Raw genomic sequence first — 22,189 nt, forward strand, 5'->3', positions numbered from 1 at the left:
CTAAATCAATCATCAGTTTCCACCCCTTCGGTCACCACAGTATTGTAAATTTCACCTCGTACCAACTTATCCCATGATATTCTGTAAATCAGACCCCAAGGGTCCGAATTTCCCACCTCCTTGACCAGTTTCTGCCAGCATTCCTGCTTGGCTCGAGCAATTTCTTTGTGATACTGTCGTCTTAAAGATCGATAATTACCAGCAAGCAACTCCACATCCCGCCCAGACAGGTGTCTGCCTCGCTGTAACTCTCTTCTAGCCCTCATCACCCTAGACCTCAAAACAGTCAGTTCGACTGACCACCATGGTACCGGGACCACTTTAGATTGTTTTCTTTTAGCACAATTCAACGTGGCTTGAAACAAATGGTACTCAACGTGAGCTACCAACTCTTCCACATTCAAATTATTCAGGGATAGTACAAATTCATCATTGTACACTGATTTAAAATAACTACCAAATTTATCCCATTTAACTCTTTCCATAGAAAATCTTCTCAAAGTACCAGTTCCAAAATCCCTCCGCTTATTATCAGGAGCAACACAGAAGGAAATAGCTCTATAATCACTGTTCAACAAATCAGAATGCACATCCCAATTCAGTATTCTCTCCGCGTACCCGAGAGAAACAACAGTCACGTCAATATTTGACTGGCCGTGACAAGTAGAAAAAGTAAAAGGTTTATCGGGTAAATTCTGTACACTTAAATTGTGTGTTAAAATCAAGTCTTCCAACAGAGATCCACGATAATCAATAACACCACTATGCCAAAAATGAGATTTAGCGTTCAAATCCGCAGCCAGTATCAGTCCACTCCCAGCAAACCTCGAACAAATCCTATCCAGATGATGCAAACAAACCAGAAAATCTGCCAAAGGAGAACAATATGCAGAAACCAAACAAAAGGAAAGATCCCTCAGCGCCACCATCGTGCATACTATATCTGCAGAACATTCATTAGTAATGGCCGTCAATACAATATCCCGATTCAAAACCACCATAGCTGCCTTTGGAGGAACATCTGTAGCAGCAAGAACTCGGCATGATGACGGGCATCCCATAACCTTGTATGTATGTCCTCCCACTTGGGCCATATAGTATGGCTCCTGAATACAAACCAAATCAAACTCACTCTCAAAAGCTGCAACACGAATTTCATCAGCTACAGCACGAGACCGTTGTCCGTTTATCTGCAAAACTTTTAAACCTGTGAAGTGATTTAAGTTCTCTGTGGTAGATTGAAAATAATTGTCGTTACTCATTATATGTTCTCCTGTCTGTCATCTCAACAACTCTGATATATTCTGGACACTTATTGTCTCGGACTGAGTGATCATGGTCGCGACCTCTCCTCTTACAGTTGATACATTTAGGGGAACTCTCTTTGCTGGGACACTCAGCATAAATATGACCACTATTTGCACAGTAGCCACATGACACCGTTTTATGTGAACAGTTCAGCGAAGAATGGACATAGCCAAGGCAACGAAAACACTTGCTTACCACAGTAAATTTTCTAAAACGGTGTGATCCAAATCCCAAAAAGATTTTTGTTCTTAAACAAGCATTTATAGAGACGAGGGCTAAATCCTATAATCCAGTTTGTAACATTTGGTCCCGAACCTGAATTAAACCTAAAAGAAACCTCTTGATTAACCTCCTCCTGAGTAACATTAAAATCCTGAAGGTTTTTACAATACAAGTCCTCGAGTATATCCTGTTTTGTGAGATCCTTGGGAACACCATAAATTAACACAGTTGGATTGGAAAACTTAGGTTTCTTAACCGACAAACCCGCTTGTTTAAATGTTAAATTCTCGGTTATCTTACTTACGTCATCTTGGCAAGTTATCTCCATCAGAACTGCTTTGTTTCGCAATAGACGAATATTTTTAATTTTCATGTTTTTGTACTCTTTTTTAAACGCCTCAGTCACTGTCGATTTGACACTCAGACTAGAGTCAATCTCAGAGCCTTCTGATGGACGAAAAATAAAGATGTTATTAGGGTCAGACTGGGATTCAGGAGCCCCGCGAACAGAACCGTGAGCACTCTCACGATTCCCGACTGGCCGATAAAACTGGTTCATCCTCTCCAATCAAACCACCTCCAACAACCTTTGCAAATGTTTTATATCTAAGATTCAAACTTCCTGACTCAGTCTGCGTCTTCAACAAATTACTAAAAAGTTCCGCGCGAGTCTCAAGCTCAGCTGAGCGTACCTTTAAGCGCTCATTGTCCACTAGTAGAGTCGTATTCACTGCTTCCACATCTGCCCAGAAGCCCAAGATGCGACTAGCAGCAACAGCAGTAACCCCGCAGGATTCGGAAAACAAAAAATCTGTGAGGGCTTTTTTAATCCTTGAAACCGCAGAACATATTCCAGAGACCTCCTGGACCCGTTCAGAAACAGGATCATCATCAAGTGGGGAACTCAATATCGATTCCCATCTCAGTCACTTCTTCTCCCAGATTCTTATTTGATACAGATGAACTGGAAGGATCAAACACTTCTACTCCCTCAGGCTCCACTAACGTGGATGATTCCACAATTAACTTAGGGGGGCAAACTACATTATCTTTGTCTATATTACTGATTATGTCCCTGTCTCCATGAGGCACAACCCTAGGGGTCAAAGGAACCTTACGACCTTTTAATGTTTTAAAAACCTCAGGAGATCTTAACGCTGATGACTCCGAGTCAGTAGAGGTACCTCCCTCAGAATCGTGTTTACCTTGTTCTATGTCAATAGGAACAGATTTTTTCCGTTTATTTTTACTTTTATCACCCTTAGAACTTCCCTTGATTGATGTAACAACATTTTTACCCTTTTGTTTCTTACGGGGTTCTGGTTTATCCCCAGACTCACCAGAGAACACCCCCTCTGCATCCAAATCCCCAACTATCTCCCTACTAGATTCTGTATCCATAATGTATGTTTTGTTTAAAGAAAACAGTACCAAAATTCTCCTTAATCTCTAATAAGTCCTCTTCTTCCTATAATAAAATTTCTTTATTTATTTATTAAAGGGATCCTCTTCTTCTTGACTGTCCTGTTATTCCTTACACTTACCTCTCACCTACAAAAAAAATCTGGTTCAAAATATATATATTTTCCAATGTTAACCAATGGGTAAAAATCAGCATAAAAGTTTTGATTTTGCCTAAACCCAGTTTCTGTATCTCAGCTCCTAATCACCAGATGGAGCTGTAAAAAATCTTGAAAAATAAGTAATTTCTTTAAGAACTCACCCACCAAAGATGAGAACCTCAATCCCAATAGTTAAGGAGATATTGAATTTTCAAGTTTTGCTAATTTTACCCCAAAACAAGCCCACCATAAATCCTATGTTAACCTATGGGAAAAAGTCCATCCATCCATGGGAAAACATTGAATATTCAAATTTTTATGTCAAAATTCCACTTGATATTATATAACCACCACAGGTAGGTGTCACTATCCCTGTTATGGTGTATCCCTGGACACTTAAAAAAGAATTAAAGCCAGGTAGCCATCTTGTCCCATATAAAGTCTATGGACCAATGCAATTTCTATGGGAAAATTCACTATGGGATTTCCACAATGCTTTTCCTATGGAGCAATGTTTCTCTATGTGAAATGAGAGCACAAATTGTGGAAAAATTTAAAACAGTTATTTCTGTGTAAATACTCAACCCCAACTCCCAAAACTTAACCTCTAGACTCACCATCTCATATATTTTCACTGACACATATTTTTTTCAGCACAGGGGTTGCTAAAGACGCACAAACACATCCAAAAAGTAAGAGCACATTTTAACTTGACTTTCACACTATGAAGCTAACTGACAATTTGTAAGATGTGGACGTGTGTGTGTGTGTGTGTGTGTGTGTGTGTGTGTGTGTGTGTGTGTGTGTGTGTGTGTGTGTGTGTGTGTGTACTGGTTCAGGGTGGTTCCCAGGCAAATGCCCATCTCCACCTAAATCATTTAAAACAGAAAATCTGTAAAGTGGACCTGATAAATAAAAAGATAGCTAAGAAATAACAAGACAAAACATATTTTTGAAAAGAGAAGTAAAAAAAAAAAAAAAAAAATTTTAAGTTAAGTTCATAATCTAAGTTAAGTTAAGTGTATAAACAAGAAATTTTGAATAGAAAAGAATAAAAGTAAATATAAGAGAGATGTTTGTAAGTGTAGTATGTTGTTTATGTCAGGTCACTTTGCCATCAGAAAGCAGCTGAACTCTTCAACTGCAATCTGATGCCCATCCCTGGCACGTGGAGCAGGACCTGGTTCTATCTTTAAAAACTGAAGCACCAAAGCGCAATTAAACACTCAACAGAGAGAGTGCTAGACTGTTGAGTGCCAGCTGTCCAGCCTTGGGCCGCCCAAACCCAAGAACTGAACAACAACCGAACAAAAAAAAAAAAAAAAAAAACCACTTAAGCGCTCCATGCCCAGGAGCCCCAGACCCAACCAAAAGCTTCCAGGTCTGAAGCTCCCAAGCCCTGATGCAATCAATAAAGATTCTGGTTGTAGATGGCCAATTCAATGTCCGTGAGGTTTCGTATGATAGATCTTTTAGGGAACACAGCATTTGCATACTCTTGTAAGGCCTGAAAGTTGTTAACTCCTTGCACCAATGTATGTACGTTATCTTCATTAAAATTAGCTATCTGTTTTCCCAAAAGACACCGTTCAACATTATACTAAGGACAAGAGAACAAAATATGCTGCCAAGTCTCTGCCGCTCCACAAGAACACCATGGATCCGGCTCCAACCCTCGAGAATACAGTTTATCTCTGATCGACCCATGACCTGTTAGCAAAAAACTGGTATACATAGACGGACAGAACCACGACGACACCGGTTTAGTAATGGCAAAATCTGCCACAGGAATGATCTTCCTGGTTATCTCTCCCACCTCTGAAGAACTCCACCGTGCTCTCCATATTCAGACCAACCCAGTCCATATTCGAAGTTTCTCCTCCTTAACTGTAGCTGTAAGATTCAATGACATCCCTAGATATTGTGCAGGAATACCTTTCCGCATTGCATACATCATTCCTCTATAGACCACATATAAATCCAGAGGTAACAATCCAGCAATCACCTGAAGTGCCACCATAGACACAGTCCGTGGTGCATACAAATAAGTCACTAATAATATTCGGCACTAATAATATTAAGAGTAGGAGACCGGCAGAATTACTTAACAAGTACAGGTCACTGTTGAACAAAAGCCGAGAATTAGGGTTGAATTTGAAAGTGTCTGCAATTCTGCCCAGACACGATAGGAGGGAGTATATGATGAGAGCCTTGTCGATCAATTCGGCCCTGGAAAGATTGTGCAAGGCTCAAGGGGTAGAATTTTTTTCAGCCTGGACTGTACTTGTTAACAGGAGAGATTGCTTCTACAGGGATGGGATACACTTAAATAAGAAAGGGTGCAAGAATATTTGCTGATGCTATCGAGGCAGTGTTAGGTGGGTCGGAAAACTGCTAGCTTGGGGGGAGACAAAGACCAATAGATTGACAGTAGCCACTGGCAGAGGTGAAAGAGATTCTTGCACTGCTTCTATTAGAATGAGCAGAAGCCTGAAAAACAAGATGCATGGTATTTCAGAGACTGCTGGGAGCCATTGCGGTACAAGTAAACACATGGGTTGTGTTAGGGTAGCTAAGAATAGAAACAGGTGCAGGTATACTTGCGTGTACACCAATGCTAGGAGTTTAGTAAATAAATTTGATGAATTTGAGGTATTGCTCAAAACATCGAAGGCAGATATTGTTGGGATATCAGAGACGTGGTGTCACACAGATATAAGGGATGCAGAACTGCAATTTGGGGAGTACAACGTCTACAGAAAGGATAGACAGGATAGGAAGGGGGGAGGGGTTATGCTATTAGTTAAGAAACACATAAAAACCAAGGAAGTGAAGCCAGTCGACATCGCTGGACAGTGCAGTGTGGAGTCAGTTTGGTGTGACATAAACATTGGGAGATCAAAATTGAGAGTAGGAGTGTGCTATAGGCCTAATGACTCTGATGAGTATAATAAGGAACTGTACAGGGAAATAGAGTGGGCCAGTAAATCAGAGTGTCTTATAATGGAAGATTTTAATTTCCCAGATATTGACTGGAATTTGGGGGGCTGGTTACTCACACACTAGCAGGACTTTTGTGGATTTATTGGATGATTGTTTTCTACATCAGTATGTTCGGGAGGCAACTAGAGGGAGTAATACTCTTGATTTGATTATCAGCAGTGATTCTTCATGCATTAAGAATCTGCAGATAAATGAACCACTAGGTGGCAGTGATCACAGTGTGCTGAAGTGGGATTTACTCAAAGAGGTAACTACCATTAGGGGTAAAGGAAAGGGTTATTGCTTCCGTAAAGGCGACTACGATGGACTGAGACAGTATTTAAATTCTATACAGTGGGACCAACTGATGATGTTACCAACAGCAAATTCAAAATGGGAAGCATTCAAAGAACTTATCTTCGAAGCTACTAGGCTTTACATACCAACTAAGAAATATTGTTCAAGGTTTAGGCCAAAATGGATGTCAGATGAACTAATGAGGCATATGGCAGAGAAGAAAAATGCATGGGATACATACAAATTAACACATGACACAGAAGCCTATGATAGATACAAGTTGATATGCAACCAAGTTACCAAGGAGGTTAGGCAGGCGAAGGCAGATTACGAGAAATCCTTGGCAAGGGATGCAAAGAAAAACAGCAAAGAGTTCTTTACTTATGTAAACTCTAGAAGGAAGGGGATGAATCAGATTGGTCCACTTGATATTGATGGGTCAAGTGTTGATGATCCTGCTCAGGTAGCTAACAAACTAAATGAATATTTTGCATCGACATTCACACATGAGGAGTTATTCAGCGAGGGGAATGCCAGAGGTGTATTCAACTCTAGCAGTAAGCTACAGAATCTTGAAATAACTGGGAGTAAAGTGGAGGAGAAACTGTTGAAGATAAACACAAGAAAGGCACCCGGGGTGGATGGGATCTATCCAGTTATATTAAAGGAGGCAGCAAAGGAAGTAAGCAAACCCTTAGCCATAATTATGAGAGCTTCCTTGGACTCAGGGGAGGTACCCATAGACTGGAAATGTGCAAATGTGACCCCAATTCACAAAGGAGGATCAAAGGCTGACACAAGTAATTATAGACCTGTGAGCTTAACTTCTGTTCCAGGAAAATTAATGGAGGCACTGGTTAAAGAAGCACTGCAGGATCATTTAGACAAGACTTCAGTTATAGTTCAGACACAGCATGGTTTTGTTAAGGGGAAGTCTTGCCTGACCAACTTGATTGGATACTATGATGCAGTCACAAAAGAACTGGATGCAGGGAATAACTTTGATATTATATACTTGGATCTTAGAAAGGCTTTTCATACTGTTGCACATGGAAGACTGCTACACAAATTGGAGCAGTGTGACATTGGAGGCAAATTGCTGCTATGGATAAAGGGGTGGTTGAGGGGGAGAGGACAGAGAGTGGTAATCAATGGACACTGCTCATCGTGGACTGATGTTATTAGTGGAGTCCCTCAGGGCTCAGTGTTGGGTCCATTATTGTTTTCTGTATTTATAAATGATATTGATGATGGTATATCGGGCTTAATGTCCAAGTTTGCAGAAGATACAAATGTTGGCAGGGTTGTCAAGGACACTACTGACACTATGCTGCTGCAACAGGATCTGGAAAGGTTGAGCAGATGGGCTGAGAGGTGGCAAATGAAGTTTAACATTGACAAATGTAAAGTACTACACATGGGAAACAGCAACCCCAGAGCAACATATCAACTCTGTGGTACTACACTGACAGTGGTAGAGAATGAAAGGGACTTGGGGGTGGTTGTGCAGGCAGATATGAAGTTCTCTGAGCAGTGCAGACGGGCTGCAAGAGTAGCTCATGGAGTATTGTCAATGATATACAGGAATTTTTCCAGCAGGGATAAGGAGGTGATTATTCCATTGTATAACGCGATGGTCAGGCCACACCTAGAGTACTGTATACAGGTCTGGAGGCCTCATCTCAAGAAGGATGTAGAGCTGCTGGAACGAGTACAGAGAAGGGCAACAAGATTAGTGAATGGAACAAAGGGGTGCTCTTACGAAGAAAGGCTTAAGTTTTGCAAATTACAGTGTCTGGAGACTAGGCACCAGCGAGGTGATCTGATAGAGGTGTATAAAGCCTTGAATGGTTTAAGCATGCTCAATGCGGATGGGATTCTTCCTCTAGCTCAGAAAAATCACCTGAGAGGGCATAAATTCAAATTGAAGAAAGACAGATGTAGGATAGACGTGCGGAAATTTGCCTTTAGCCAGCGGGTGGTTGGTTGGTGGAACAGACTTCCAGCCCTTGTGGTGGAGGTTGATAGCCTAAATAAGTTTAAGGCTCAGCTGGACAGGTATTTTGAACGAACAGAGGGGTGAAGAGGAAGTGGGTTTTTTTTTGGCTGATGCTGCATAAGCTTGCTTTCTTGCATCAAATGCCTCTACTAATGCTAATGCTAAGTCAGTATCATAGAACGCTGCAACAACATTAACTTACGTTGGATTCTGGCCTTGAACACTCCGCAATCCATACATCGGCAGCATAAGCAATAATTGGTAAAAAGATCGTCTTGTAATATAAACTCCTAGTTTTTTTACTAAGACCCCATTCTCTTCTTGAAATTCGTACAACTGAGTAAATAAACTTCTTTATTTTGTCATTCAAATGTGCAACATGTAAATGGAACCTCATCCTATCATCCAGTATCACCTCCAAGTACTTAATGTTGGACACAAAAGGAATTTGCCTTCCGTTTAACACTACTCTAGGTGGGCGGTTATAATCAAAATGATTTTTAAATACCATGAATTTAGTTTTTGTGGATGAAATTTTCAACTTGTTCAAGGCAGCCCAATCAGCAAGGTCCACCAAAACTTCCTGTATTCTATGCTCCAACACAATTCTAGATCCACCCGGGACCCCCCACAATCAAATCATCCGCGTACGCCACACGGAAAGATGTGGACATGTGTGTGCGTGTGTGTGTGTGTGTGTATACTGTGTCAGGGTGGTTCCCAGGCAAAAGCCCATCTCCACCTAAATAGTTTTACAACAGAAAATCTGTAAATTGGACCTGATAAATAAAAAGATAGCTAAGAAATAAGAAGAGTAAAACCTAATTTTGAAAAGAAAAGGGAGGGAGAAAATTACATTAAGTTCATATACTAAATCTAGTGCATAATAAATAGATTTTCGTATAGGAAAGAATGAAAGTATATATACGAGAGATATGTTTGTGAGTGTAGTATGTTGTTTATGTCAGGTCACTTTGCCATCAGAAAGCAGCTGGACTTTTCAACTACAATCTGATGCCCGTCCCCGGCACGAGGAGCCGGACCTGCTACTATATTAAAAGCTGGAGCGCCAAAGCGCAATTCAACACTCAACAGAGAAAGTGCAATACTGTTGAGTGCCAGCTGTCCAGACTTGGGCCGCCCAAACCCAAGAACTGAACAAAAAAAAAAAAAAAAACCACTAGAGTGGTACATGCCGAGGAACCCCAGACCCGACCAAAGGCTTCCAGGTCTGAAGTTCCCAAGCCCAGATGCAATCATTGAAGATTCTGGTTGTATACGGCCAGTTCAATGTCTGAAAAGTTTCTTATTATACATCTTCTGGAAAACACAGTATTTGCGAACACCTGTAAGGCCTGAAAGTTGTCAACTCCTTGCACCAATGTATGCACATTATCTTCATCAAAATTAGATATTTGTTCTTTCAAAAGATGCCTTTCTACTTTATAGTAAGGACAAGAAAATAGTATGTGTTGCCAAGTCTCTACCGCTCCACAAGAACACCATGGATCTGGCTCCAATCCTCTAGAGTGCAATTTATCCCGGATCGAACCGTGTCCTGTCAGCAGAAAACTGGTATACACAGTGGGGCAAAACCACAACGACACTTGCTTAGAGATAGCAAAATCTGCCACTGGAATAATCTTTCTAGTTATCGCTCCCACCTCGGAAGAACTCCATCTGGCTCTCCATATTCCAACCAAACCAGTCCAAATATGAAGTTTCTCCTCCTTAACTGTAGCCGTCAGATTTAAAGACAACCCTAGATATTGGGCAGGGATACCCTTCCTCATCGCGTACATCATTCCTCTGTATACCACGTATAAATCCAGAGGTAACAAGCCAGCTATCACTTGTAGCGCAGCCGTAGACACAGTCCTTGGCGCATTCAAATAGGTCAGCATCATTGATCACTGCAGCGACATTAACTTACGTTGAGTCCTGATCTTAAGCACAGCCTCCAGCCACACGCCAGCAGCATAAGCGATAACTGGTAGAAAGATCGTTTTGTAATACAAACTCATAGTTGTTTTGCTGAGTCCCCACTCTCGCCTAGAAATTCTTATAACTGAACATATAAACTTCTTTATTTTATCGTTAAGATGTGAAACGTGCAGGTGAAAACCCATCCTGTCGTCCATAATAACTCCTAAATACTTGATATTAGACACAAAGGGAATTTTTTTTCCATCCAACACAACTCTGGGTGGGCGGTGATAATCAAAATGGTTTTTGAACACCATGAATTTGGTTTTAGTAGCATGGCCTAGAGGAATTGAAGGAAGAGCATTGCCATTGTAGAGCAAAACTGCTTTTAAACTTAGCTTTGATGAGTCTATGAATAGCCGCCAATCCTGTGGGTTGTGCTCCATATTCAAAGCTGTCGTCAAACCATTAACATCACAGCAGGCAACAAGGTTGTTTTCATTTTTAAAATATGGAGTCAAAGCATTCTGCCTGCTCTTGTACACGGACACCTTGACAGAAGATTCCACTGTTGGAGCCTTGATCCCAGAAGCTCTGCTTTATCTTTCAATAGATCTAGGTCTCGAATTAGATCACTTAGTTCATCTTGAGTGATTCTGTGCGACTCACTCGGCGACTCAGGTTATGGTACAAAATCAGGATCCTGTGATGCTGAAGACCCAGGTTGACCATCAACATTCCACACACTGTCCTCATCTTCATCAGACTCCAAAGCGTACTCTTCTGGAAGGTGAGGTACAGGCAGACCATCCCCATGTGCCACTGGTTGGATAGCTGACAAGATGTTGGAGTATTCCACAATCGACTTCCTTTTTTTTTGACATGCCCTGCTGAAGAGGAGACACCATGCAGAAATAACAGTCATTTACATGATTTGAAGGCTCTCTCCAAATCACTGGGATGGCAAAGGCATTAAACATCCTTTGTTATTCAACCATCCACGGAGATTTACAGCACATGTGTAGTGGCAAATATGAGGTGCCCAGAGTTTGTCTTCATCCCCTACCTTACAGCCAAAATAATGGTAATAGGCTGTCTTCACAAGTGGAGTCAACTGGTGTTTCTGAGGGGAAAATGTCATATCACACACATAAAAATTGTCAACATGGCATCCTGGCTTTTTATGTAATTTTTGTATATAAACCTGGGGGGGGGGGGGGGGGATGAACATCACTTGCAAGGTAAATAATACACAGAAATAAAAAAAAAAAAACATGGCGTATCTGTTCCTGTTTCAATGTTACAAACCTATCTATTCTCTAGACTCCAAAATTCCCTAGTATTCACCAATATCCCCCTAAATCATAAGAGGGGCTATATCATGGAACCAAGAGCTAAGAGTTTTAAATGTTATATTCATTTTTCTCATGCTGAAATTAAGAATTGACTATTTTCAAGCCAGAAACATTTTTGGTGTTGACCAATGCTTTTATTGGTTGTCAGCCAAAAGTTGTTGTTGTTTGGTTTTTAGGAGCATTAGCAACTAAGGCCATATTGCTCCGGGGATATGTGGTGGTCATTCCCTGACCTTTCCGCATCCTCCGTATTTGGTGGTCACGGGCTCGAACCCCGGTCTAATCAAGAAGCGTACGCTATGCACTGCTGCTCCTGCCCACCTGGCTATGGAGGCGACCCATCTGCCAAAAGTAGTCAGCTTTAATAACTTTGCAGAATGTTCAGATTTTGTGGTCTCTACCAGAATATCCCCAGACTGGAATCACCTTACCGTTTTCGCTGAACCTGCAGCAGACTCAAGCCATTTCTCAACAAGGAATAGTGATAACTTACTCAGAGGCTGGTGTGTGTGTGTGTGTGTGTGTGTGTGTGTGTGTGTGTGAGAGAGAGAGAGAGAGAGAGAGAGAGAGAGAGAGAGAGAGAGAGAGAGAGAGAGAGAGAGAGAGAGAGAGAGAGAGAGAGAGAGAAGAGCGAGAGAGCAGAATAAAGAATGCTGGTACCTCCTCTTGAGGGATTATTCTCAACCTCTTCAGCTGAGAAAAGTCATTATTGTTATCATTTGTATCTCGTCTTGAGCTCAATGGCTCTAAAAGGGGAAACTGTGTTTTCCATCTTTGTTCTTTTCAGCCCTGGGACAGTGGGTTTCTTCTCCTAGGTCACTCTAGCAGTATAAAAGTTTAAAATTTTAAAGGGGGAAAAAAAATGGTGTTTTTCCTTTCTGAAATGGCACTTACAATTTGTAAAACTAAGTTGTCTATCAATTGATAGGAAAGTAAACAAATGAAACAAAACTATATCTTTGAGGAAACACCCCAGAAATCACTCGGAGAATTGGTTGATCACTATAACGCTTGGCATCCGGGGCCATACCAGCAGTAAATCCTGTAATAATAATAATATTATCATTATTACATTATTATTAATCCTGTAATAATATTATTATTATACCCAGTACCCAAAAACCATCTCATTGGCTATACCAAAATCAATCCTACCTGTATATATAAACTTTCTCTGAGACCACTCAGAGTACTTCCCAGTAAACTCCACTCCAGAATCACATAAACAGGTAAGGTTTCCAGAAAAACTATATGATATACTAATAGTCTTTGTAAACTGCTGTAATTATTGTAAATGGATATTGTGTATTATGTAGTATATATTGTAAAATATTGTAATTAAGACTGATAATGTCAAATGTTATCAAAATTTCCCATAAAAGAATTATTCTATAACCCAAAGTTGAAACCAAGCAAATTCAACCCCAATGGTAACTTCTACAACTTTAATGAATTATTTAACTAAGGTAAAAGTTAGTGTAATTGCATCATTTCAGTACATAGCCAACTACTTAAGTAGTTATATGGTACATTAGTTAAACTCTCTACATAACCTGAGGCTTTAGCCCTAAACTATACTGTAATCTAAATTACTCTATACCATCAGGCATCTCTCATGTTGTGGATTTATACTTCACAACTGGGTGATCATCATTGCAACACCAGGGTACCTGTCCACCCATTGATGAGGAGCCAATAAGCTCCGAAACAGTGCCGTATAGGTGATGGTATCCGCTGAGTAACAATAGTCTTCTCCTATGGTAAAGCATTACCTATTTGAGGTAGTGCAATATCATGGCAACTTGTTGTGAAGGTATTCACAATATGAGATATACTTAATGATGCCAATTTATGACTACTTAAGTAGTTGGCTATGTACTGAAATGATGCAATTGCACTAACTTGTACATTAGTTAAACTCTTCATAACCTGAGGCTTTAGCCCTAAACTATACCGTAATCTGAATTATTTAACATAATTTGATTATTAACTGATTTTGTAAAACTTTCTAGAAATTGTAAGTCCAACCAATGCTCTAACCCCACAGGCTTGAAAACATGAAACAGTAAGTTCTCAAAACATGGCCAGTTTTAGTGTTTGGCATTGAGGTGTTTCAATTATTCAAATCGTAGGATTTTCAATAATAAATTACTTAAAATCTACCACATAATATAATAGTGTGATCTCAATTTATCTCAGAATAATAAACAATCACATAGATCCCCTCTTCCAATTATCCTAAATATTCTTATTATCTATTCCAATTATCCTCATATAATTATCCTAAACATTTTTCTATATTTGCATATTATGAGCTGGCTATCACTTTTACAATTTACTTCACAACTGCAACAAAATGCAAGAACTCATTATTCATTCAAAACTCATTATTCATGTGTCAATATTTTTCGGAAACACTGTTGTTTTTCACTCTTTTACTAAATGCTTTCTCAAAATAAAATTTTCTTATAATTTATTTCACTAACAGTCTGTCCTACAGTAGCAGTTAAAGCCAAATAAAGACAGTTTCAAAAAAAAAAAAAAAACATGTCTGTTTTGTATTTCATAATGCTTTTTCTGAGCAAGTAAATATCTCATGGATCTAAGTCTAAGTGATGAAGAATCTCTTAAAATTCAATATAAATATACTTCTTTAAAAATTTTCTATTGGCCATATGGAACAATAACAATTCTCTTCTTGATCACCTTGCAAATATAATAATTTACCTGTGCAAATGGACTAACAAAGGCCCGGAGACAAACATTTAAAATATGTTGCTTATAAACATAACATAAACATTTGAAAAATTTTAGTTCTAAAAACATAATTACCATGATACAGCAGCCATTCCTAACTGGACTTCAGGTTTGGACCTCTTGCTAGGTGGAACAGAGGGGTCACCTAGTTTTCTTTTCTGACTGCTCTTTGTTCCTGAAATAAGAAGTAATTGCTTTTAATAGAGAATATCATATATATTTTAAATGCAAAAGTGGTCTGTTGTTAACTGTAGCACCTAAAATGACTGCTCTTAATAATAATTAATTCAATATGTATGCAATCACAAAGAATATATAAAATCTGGCAATGGCCATATTGAGAATAAACAGCATTATATTTAAAATTTAAAAAAAAAAAAAATATATATATATATTAAATATAACTGAACTTCCAGACCAATCCTCTTTTGACACACATCAAAGACTGGTGAAAATTTGCTGAGAAACTTATTAGTAAAGGACAAAAAGATGCAAGGAAGCTAGGCTTCTGCTATATCTTGGATTCTGCTTATTATATTCTACCCAGAACTAGAAGATATTGAATACTCACCACCAGGCTGACAGCCTCAGGTAGGCAGTTAATTCCAATGGTCAACAATATGATATGTTGACCAAATGTAAATGTCCTGAGGTCTAGTCTATTAAATAAATAAATAAATTTTCTGTTTATACTCCAGGACGACCAAACGGTCAGAGGAGTTTCCATGATAGATTGAATACAAGAAACAGCACCGTATTCAGTAGTCACGGGCTTGAACCCCAGTCACTCAAGGCACGTGTACTTATGCACCCATGCGCCTGACCACTAGGCTATGGCGGCCTTAGTTTTCCCAAATAGTCTACTCCTGGTTTTGTGTCCCATTTCAATGTACAATTTCAAAGTCCAAGCAGAAGCAGATAATGTAAAAATTGTTTTTTGCATCTAATTCTCATAAGACCACATCTTAGTAGTTTATCAGGTTGATCAAGAAAAGCTTTTCCCATTACAAAGTTGGGTTCTGACCCATTTAAGAAGTTATACTTCTAAATATGATTTTGTAATGCACCTCTGACCAAAGACATCATTATCTTCTCTACCACTAAGTTGACACTAACCAGTCTATAGCTGCTCATCTTATCCTTAGCCACTTCTTTTTAGTGGTGAAACATTGATTCAAGAAATTATTCCTGCATCTAACAATGGCCTCATAACCCCAAAGATTTTGTGCATTCCTCTGCACCCTTAAAGCTACATAAAAATATCCTGCTGAAAGCCACACAGATCATCTCAAGCTTAAGAGTTAATTGACTTGCAGCATCAAATCCTTCCTACTGTGTCTGAGCAAGATTGCAGACACAACTCACATTTTTTTGAGCATGGCTCTATACATGTCTGATGTAATTGAACAGAATTTCTTTACAGGTGCAATTATATTTCAGAATTAGATTTGGCTAATTATTGACATATACAAGGAGTGGTACGAAAGCAATGCCAATAGTAATGTCTTTTACATCAATTAATCTTCGGTCATTAACAAACTGTTATTTTTAAGTCTTTACTCTAGCTCTGGAGGGCTTCACAAACACTGTGTTTGAGCTGGTCGTCATCTGCAAAATGGATTCCATGGAATGCATCCTTCAGTGGGCCGAAGAGGTGATAGCTGGAAGGTGCAAGACCCAGACTAAGAGAAGGGTGAGGAAGAACAGTGCACCCCAGTTTTGCAACGGCCTCCATCGTGCACAGACTGATGTGGGGTTGTATGTTGTCATGGAGAAGAACCACCTCATTAAGGTTTTTGTCCGGTCAAACTCTATGGATGCAGGTTTTCAACTTTTTTCAACATTTCCACATATCAATCTGAGTTGATTGTGATGATTCAAATATAAGAGATTGATTCAAAAATAAGGGAGACCATTCTGGAACTCCTGGAAGCATCAAATATTAGAATTAACTTTGAAAAGAAGCCAAGAGCTTGATATCAAGCCTATTAAGTTTTCTACCTTCTATTCAAAATTATAATCCAAAGTACAGGTGGGGGAACAAAATAATGGAAATACCAGTGATAAGGGTTACAGGTATGTAACTAATATTTTTTTTTTTTTTTTTTTTCCTTGTTAGTTGTTGGCGCATCAGCTTCTATGGCCATAATGCACCTCCCAAAGTTTTTTGCATTTTACTGTGATCCACACCCAAGGCGGGAATCGAACCCGCGACCTTTGGGTTGCCAGGCAGGCACTTTACCTACCTGGCTAGCCTGGGCAGCTGTAACTTATATGATTTGCAAAGAGTGGTAATGAATGGACACTGCTCTAAGTGGACTAATGTTATTAGCGGAGTCCCCCAGGGCCCATTGTTGTTTTGTGTATTTATCAATGATAGTATATCAGGCTTAATGTCCAAGTTTGCAGATGGTACAAAGGTTGGCAGGGTTGTTAATGACAGTAAAGACAGTATGCTACTGCAACAGGATCTAAAAAAAGTTAGGTAGATGGGCTGAGAAGTGGCAACTGAAGTTTCACATTGACAAATGCAAAGTATTCCATATGGGTAGCAGTAACCCAAGAGAAACGTACCAACTGTGTGGTACTACACTCAGGGAGGTGAAGAAGAATGAAAAAGACGTGGGTAATTGTGTCAATGATATATAGGAATTTTGCTAGTAGAGACATGGAGGTGATTATCCCTTTGTATAAGGCAATGGTCAGGCCACACCTGAGTACTGTATACAGGTCAGGAGACCTCATTTTAGGAAGGATGTAGAGTTGCTAGAATGAGTACAGAGAAGGGCAACAAGATTGGTGAGAGGCGCAGAACTTAAGCCAGTGGTTTTCAACTGGGGTGCTGTGTAATTTGGGTTTAAATTAGCATTAGCATTAGTAGAGGCATTTGATGCAAGAAAGCAAGCTTATGCAGCATCAGCCAAAAAAAAAAAAAAAAAAACCCACTTCCACTTCACCCCTCTGTTGGTTCAAAATACCTGTCCAGCTGAGCCTTAAACTTATTTAGGCTATCAACCTCCACTACAAGGGATGGAAGTCGGTTCCACCAACCAACCACCCGCTGGCTAAAGGCAAATTTCCGCACGTCTATCCTACATCTGTCTTTCCTCAATTTGAATTTATGCCCTCTCAGGTGATTTTTCTGAGCTAGAGGAAGAATCCCATCAGCATTGAGCATGCTTAAACCATTCAAGGCTTTATACACCTCTATCAGATCACCTCGCTGGTGCCTAGTCTCCAGACACTGTAATTTGCAAAACTTAAGCCTTTCCTCGTAAGAGCACCCCTTTGTTCCATTCACTAATCTTGTTGCCCTTCTCTGTACTCGTTCCAGCAGCTCTACATCCTTCTTGAAATGAGGCCTCCAGACCTGTATACAGTACTCTAGGTGTGGCCTGACCATTGCCTTGTACAATGGAATAATCACCTCCTTATCCCTGCTGGAAAAATTCCTGTATATCATTGACAATACTCCATGAGCTACTCTTGCAGCCCGTCTGCACTGCTCAGAGAACTTCATATCTGCCTGCACAATCACCCCCAAGTCCCTTTCATTCTCTACCACTGTCAGTGTAGTACCACAGAGTTGATACGTTGCCCTGGGGTTGCTGTTTCCCATGTGTAGTACTTTACATTTGTCAATGTTAAACTTCATTTGCCACCTCTCAGCCCATCTGCTCAACCTTTCCAGATCCTGTTGCAGCAGTGTAGTGTCAGTAGTGTCCTTGACAACCCTGCCAACCTTTGTTTCATCTGCAAACTTGGACATTAAGCTTGATATACCATCATCAATATCATTTATAAATACAGAAAACAATAATGGACCCAACACTGAGCCCTGAGGGACTCCACTAATAACATTAGTCCACGATGAGCAGTGTCCATTGATTACCACTCTCTGTCTTCTCCCACTCAACCACCCCTTTATCCATAGCAGCAATTTGCCTCCAATGTCACACTGCTCCAATTTGTGTAGCAGTCTTCCATGTGCAACAGTATCAAAAGCCTTTCTAAGATCCAAGTATATAATATCAAAGTTATTCCCTGCATCCAGTTCTTTTGTGACTGCATCATAGTATCCAATCAAGTTGGTCAGGCAAGACTTCCCCTTAACAAAACCATGCTGTGTCTGATCTATAACTGAAGTCTTGTCTAAATGATCCTGCAGTGCTTCTTTAACCAGTGCCTCCATTAATTTTCCTGGAACAGAAGTTAAGCTCACAGGTCTATAGTTACTTGTGTCAGCCTTTGATCCTCCTTTGTGAATTGGGGTCACATTTGCACATTTCCAGTCTATGGGTACCTCCCCTGAGTCCAAGGAAGCTCTCATAATTATGGCTAAGGGTTTGCTTACTTCCTTTGCTGCCTCCTTTAATATAACTGGATAGATCCCATCCACCCCGGGTGCCTTTCTTGTGTTTATCTTCAACAGTTTCTCCTCCACTTTACTCCCAGTTATTTCAAGATTCTGTAGCTTACTGCTAGAGTTGAATACACCTCTGGCATTCCCCTTGCTGAATAACTCCTCATGTGTGAATGTCGATGCAAAATATTCATTTAGTTTGTTAGCTACCTGAGCAGGATCATCAACAGTTGACCCATCAATATCAAGTGGACCAATCTGATTCATCCCCTTCCTTCTAGAGTTTACATAAGTAAAGAACTCTTTTCTGTTTTTCTTTGCATCCCTTGCCAAGGATTTCTCGTAATCTGCCTTCGCCTGCCTAACCTCCTTTGTAACTTGGTTGCATATCAACTTGTATCTATCATAGGCTTCTGTGTTATGTGTTAATTTGTAAGTATCCCATGCATTTTTCTTCTCTGCCATATGCCTCATTAGTTCATCTGACATCCATTTTGGCCTAAACATTGAACAATATTTCTAATGTAAAGCCTAGTAGCTTCCAAGATATGTTCTTTGAATGCTTCCCATTTTGAATTTGCTGTTGGTAACATCATCAGTTGGTCCCACTGTATAGAATTTAAATACTGTCTCAGTCCATCGTAGTCGCCTTTACGGAAGCAATAACCCTTCCCTTTACTCCTAATGGTAGTTACCTCTTTCAGTAAATCCCACTTCAGCACACTGTGATCACTGCCACCTAGTGGTTCATTTATCTGCAGATTCTTAATGCATGAAGAATCACTGCTGATAATCAAATCAAGAGTATTACTCCCTCTAGTTGCCTCCTGAACATGCTGATGTAGAAAACAATCATCCAATAAATCCACAAAAGCCCTGCTAGTGTGTGAGTAACCAGCCCCCAAATTCCAGTCAATATCTGGGAAATTAAATACTGTCTCAGTCCATATAGAATTTATTACTTAAAGTTATTATTTTTTTAAAATTTTTATATTTATTTCATTATAAAAAAGGTGTACAGTATGCATTGTACCATTATCTTTTTAATTTTGTGGTGATCTATAATTGATCTTTATTTAGTACCTCTATATAAAGAATAAAATTATTATAAAGGTATATATTAAAAGGTATATATTGCGAACCTCTGATTTAAGCTTACGTTCTGCAAGTTGCAGCTCTGGAGACTAGGCGAGGTGATCTGATCGAGGTATATAAGGCCTTGAATGGTTTGAGCAGGTCAATGCTGATGGGATACTTGCTCAGATTAAGAACCTGGGGGGGGGGCACAGATTCAAATTGAAGAAAGACAGTTGTAGAACAGATATGCGGAAGTTTGCCTTTAGCCAGCGGGTAGTTGATTGCTGGAACAGACTTCCATCTGTTATTGTGGAAGATGATAACTTAAATAAATTTAAGGCTGAACTAGATAAACATTTGGAGTGACTGAATGGGTGAAATGGGAAGGTGTTTTTTTTTTTTTTTTTTTTGTCTGATGCTGTATAAACTTTCTTTCTTGCATCATATGCCTGAACTAATGCTGATGCTAATGATGTTACACCACCCTTTACTTTTAAAACAGCTTCATATGTGGAATAGATTCAAATAAATCTTTGAACTGCCTTAAGAGGCATATGGGACCATTCTCCATGGAGGAACGTTTCAAGAAGCTCCTTGAGTAACGAAGTTGGAGAAAATCTGCTTCTCACTCTCCCCTCCAAATATACCCAACAGTGACTCAATAATGTTTGTCTGGTGATTGTGCAGGCTAGGGGAGATGCTTAGCTTCATTTTTATGCTCCTGAAACCAAAATTGGACACATCTGGCCGTGTGTACTGGAACATTATCACCCTGAAACACAGCATTATTTGTAGCAAACAATGTTTGCACCATGAGATGAACCTGGTCATCCCTTGGTGCAAATCTCGGAATATCAAGATAATCAGTGGTAGTAATTCACCCATTCATGGTGATGATAGGACCTAAAGAATACCAAATTGCTGCTCAAACATCTTTGAGCTTCCTCCATGTTTGATAATTGGCACAAGACCATCAGGACGGTATGCTTCCTTTTGTCATTCACCAAGTGTAAACTCTCCCCAATGTTGGAAAAAGTGTGAATGATGATTCACCTGAATATGACATGTATCCAGTTTTTGTGCTTCTTACACTATTGCATCTTCTTTCTAACATAACCATCAGTAACAAATAGTTTGGCAATAGTGGCTCTGCCATAAATTTCAACTTTATAAAGTTCTTGCCAAACTGTTTTGCCAGAAACTGGATTGCTGTGACTCGTATTTAGTTCTGCAGTAGTTTTATGTTTGGGGACATCAGTGTCCAGTCAACAGTGTCCATTCTCTTTCAGTCAACTTCGATTTTTTGCCACAATCTGTCCTATCAGATTTTGTGTTTCCATAATTGTTGAATGCGGACATCACTTTCAATACAGTTTGCTCTGGTTATGTTAAACAAACCAACTAAATGTACATCAAAAATGTGACCTCTTTGGAATTCAGACAGGTCAGTCATTTTCTTCATGTACCGTTTTATATCACTGATAAATAAACATTAGATTTTATCATCTTTCCTTCACTTTCCTACCTGCAAGAAACAAAATAAATAAATAAATACAAAACTACCACTACTTTCATGTCAGGTGTTTCTGTTATTTTGTCCACCCACTGTATTTAATTGTTCAACAAATTACTCAGAAATTGATTGACTGTTCAAAGATTACTCAGAAATTAATTCCAGTTGTTCCTTTCTCTTTGAAATTAACCTTTAATTTTCTCTTACAATAAATATTATATAAATTATATTTCTCCCAGTATAGTGGTATCACAATGGCCTTTTTGAAGAACTGTTTCATAGCATTCTTCATTTTAGAAGTAAGATATTCTGCCAATGGGATGTTTCCTTCTATGTTAAAAATTACTATTACAATTCTTTGTACAAAAAGAGGTAATGAATACAATCCTATTTCATTTCAAATAATCAATAAGAAAAATCCACTGGCCAAATTATTGAACAAATTATTTGTAACCAAACAGCTTCATCATAAATAAATCGGAAATGTTCACCATGGATTTCTTATAGAAAGGTCTACTGTTACCAAACTTCTGACAGTTGAACAAGATGTTAAATCTACTTTAGATAATGATAATCAAATTAACCCCCTCCATCGTGATTTACAGAAAGTCTTTGACACTGTATCACATAAGTTATGTGATAAACAAACTGGAAATGTGGGTCAAGCTTCCTCTTTATTGGAAGTTTTTAACTGATATAAAAATATTACTATCAGTTAAAACACTATGATTTACCTATCAGATTTTAACAGATAGGTAAAAAATGATTTACCTATCAGTTAAAAACTGATAGGTAAATCATGATACTATGATTTTTCTCACGTTCAGG

At 39.2% G+C, this 22,189-nt stretch overlaps 1 protein-coding gene across 1 annotated transcript in view; it reads right to left on the reverse strand.

Moving 5' to 3' along the window:
- Positions 1-22,189, reverse strand: part of TfIIFalpha (transcription factor IIFalpha) — a 175,224-nt gene that overhangs the window by 17,438 nt on the left and 135,597 nt on the right. Inside the window, exon 11 of the mRNA XM_090386086.1 lies at positions 14,484-14,583. Within this exon, the coding sequence (XP_090242212.1) occupies positions 14,484-14,583 (100 nt within the window). The remainder of the gene's footprint in view (positions 1-14,483; positions 14,584-22,189) is intronic.

Source organism: Mastigoproctus giganteus, chromosome 12 (assembly GCF_048544385.1).
Source record: "Mastigoproctus giganteus isolate SK-2022 chromosome 12, ASM4854438v1, whole genome shotgun sequence".
In the NCBI taxonomy this organism is placed as follows: Eukaryota; Metazoa; Arthropoda; class Arachnida; order Uropygi; family Thelyphonidae; genus Mastigoproctus; species Mastigoproctus giganteus.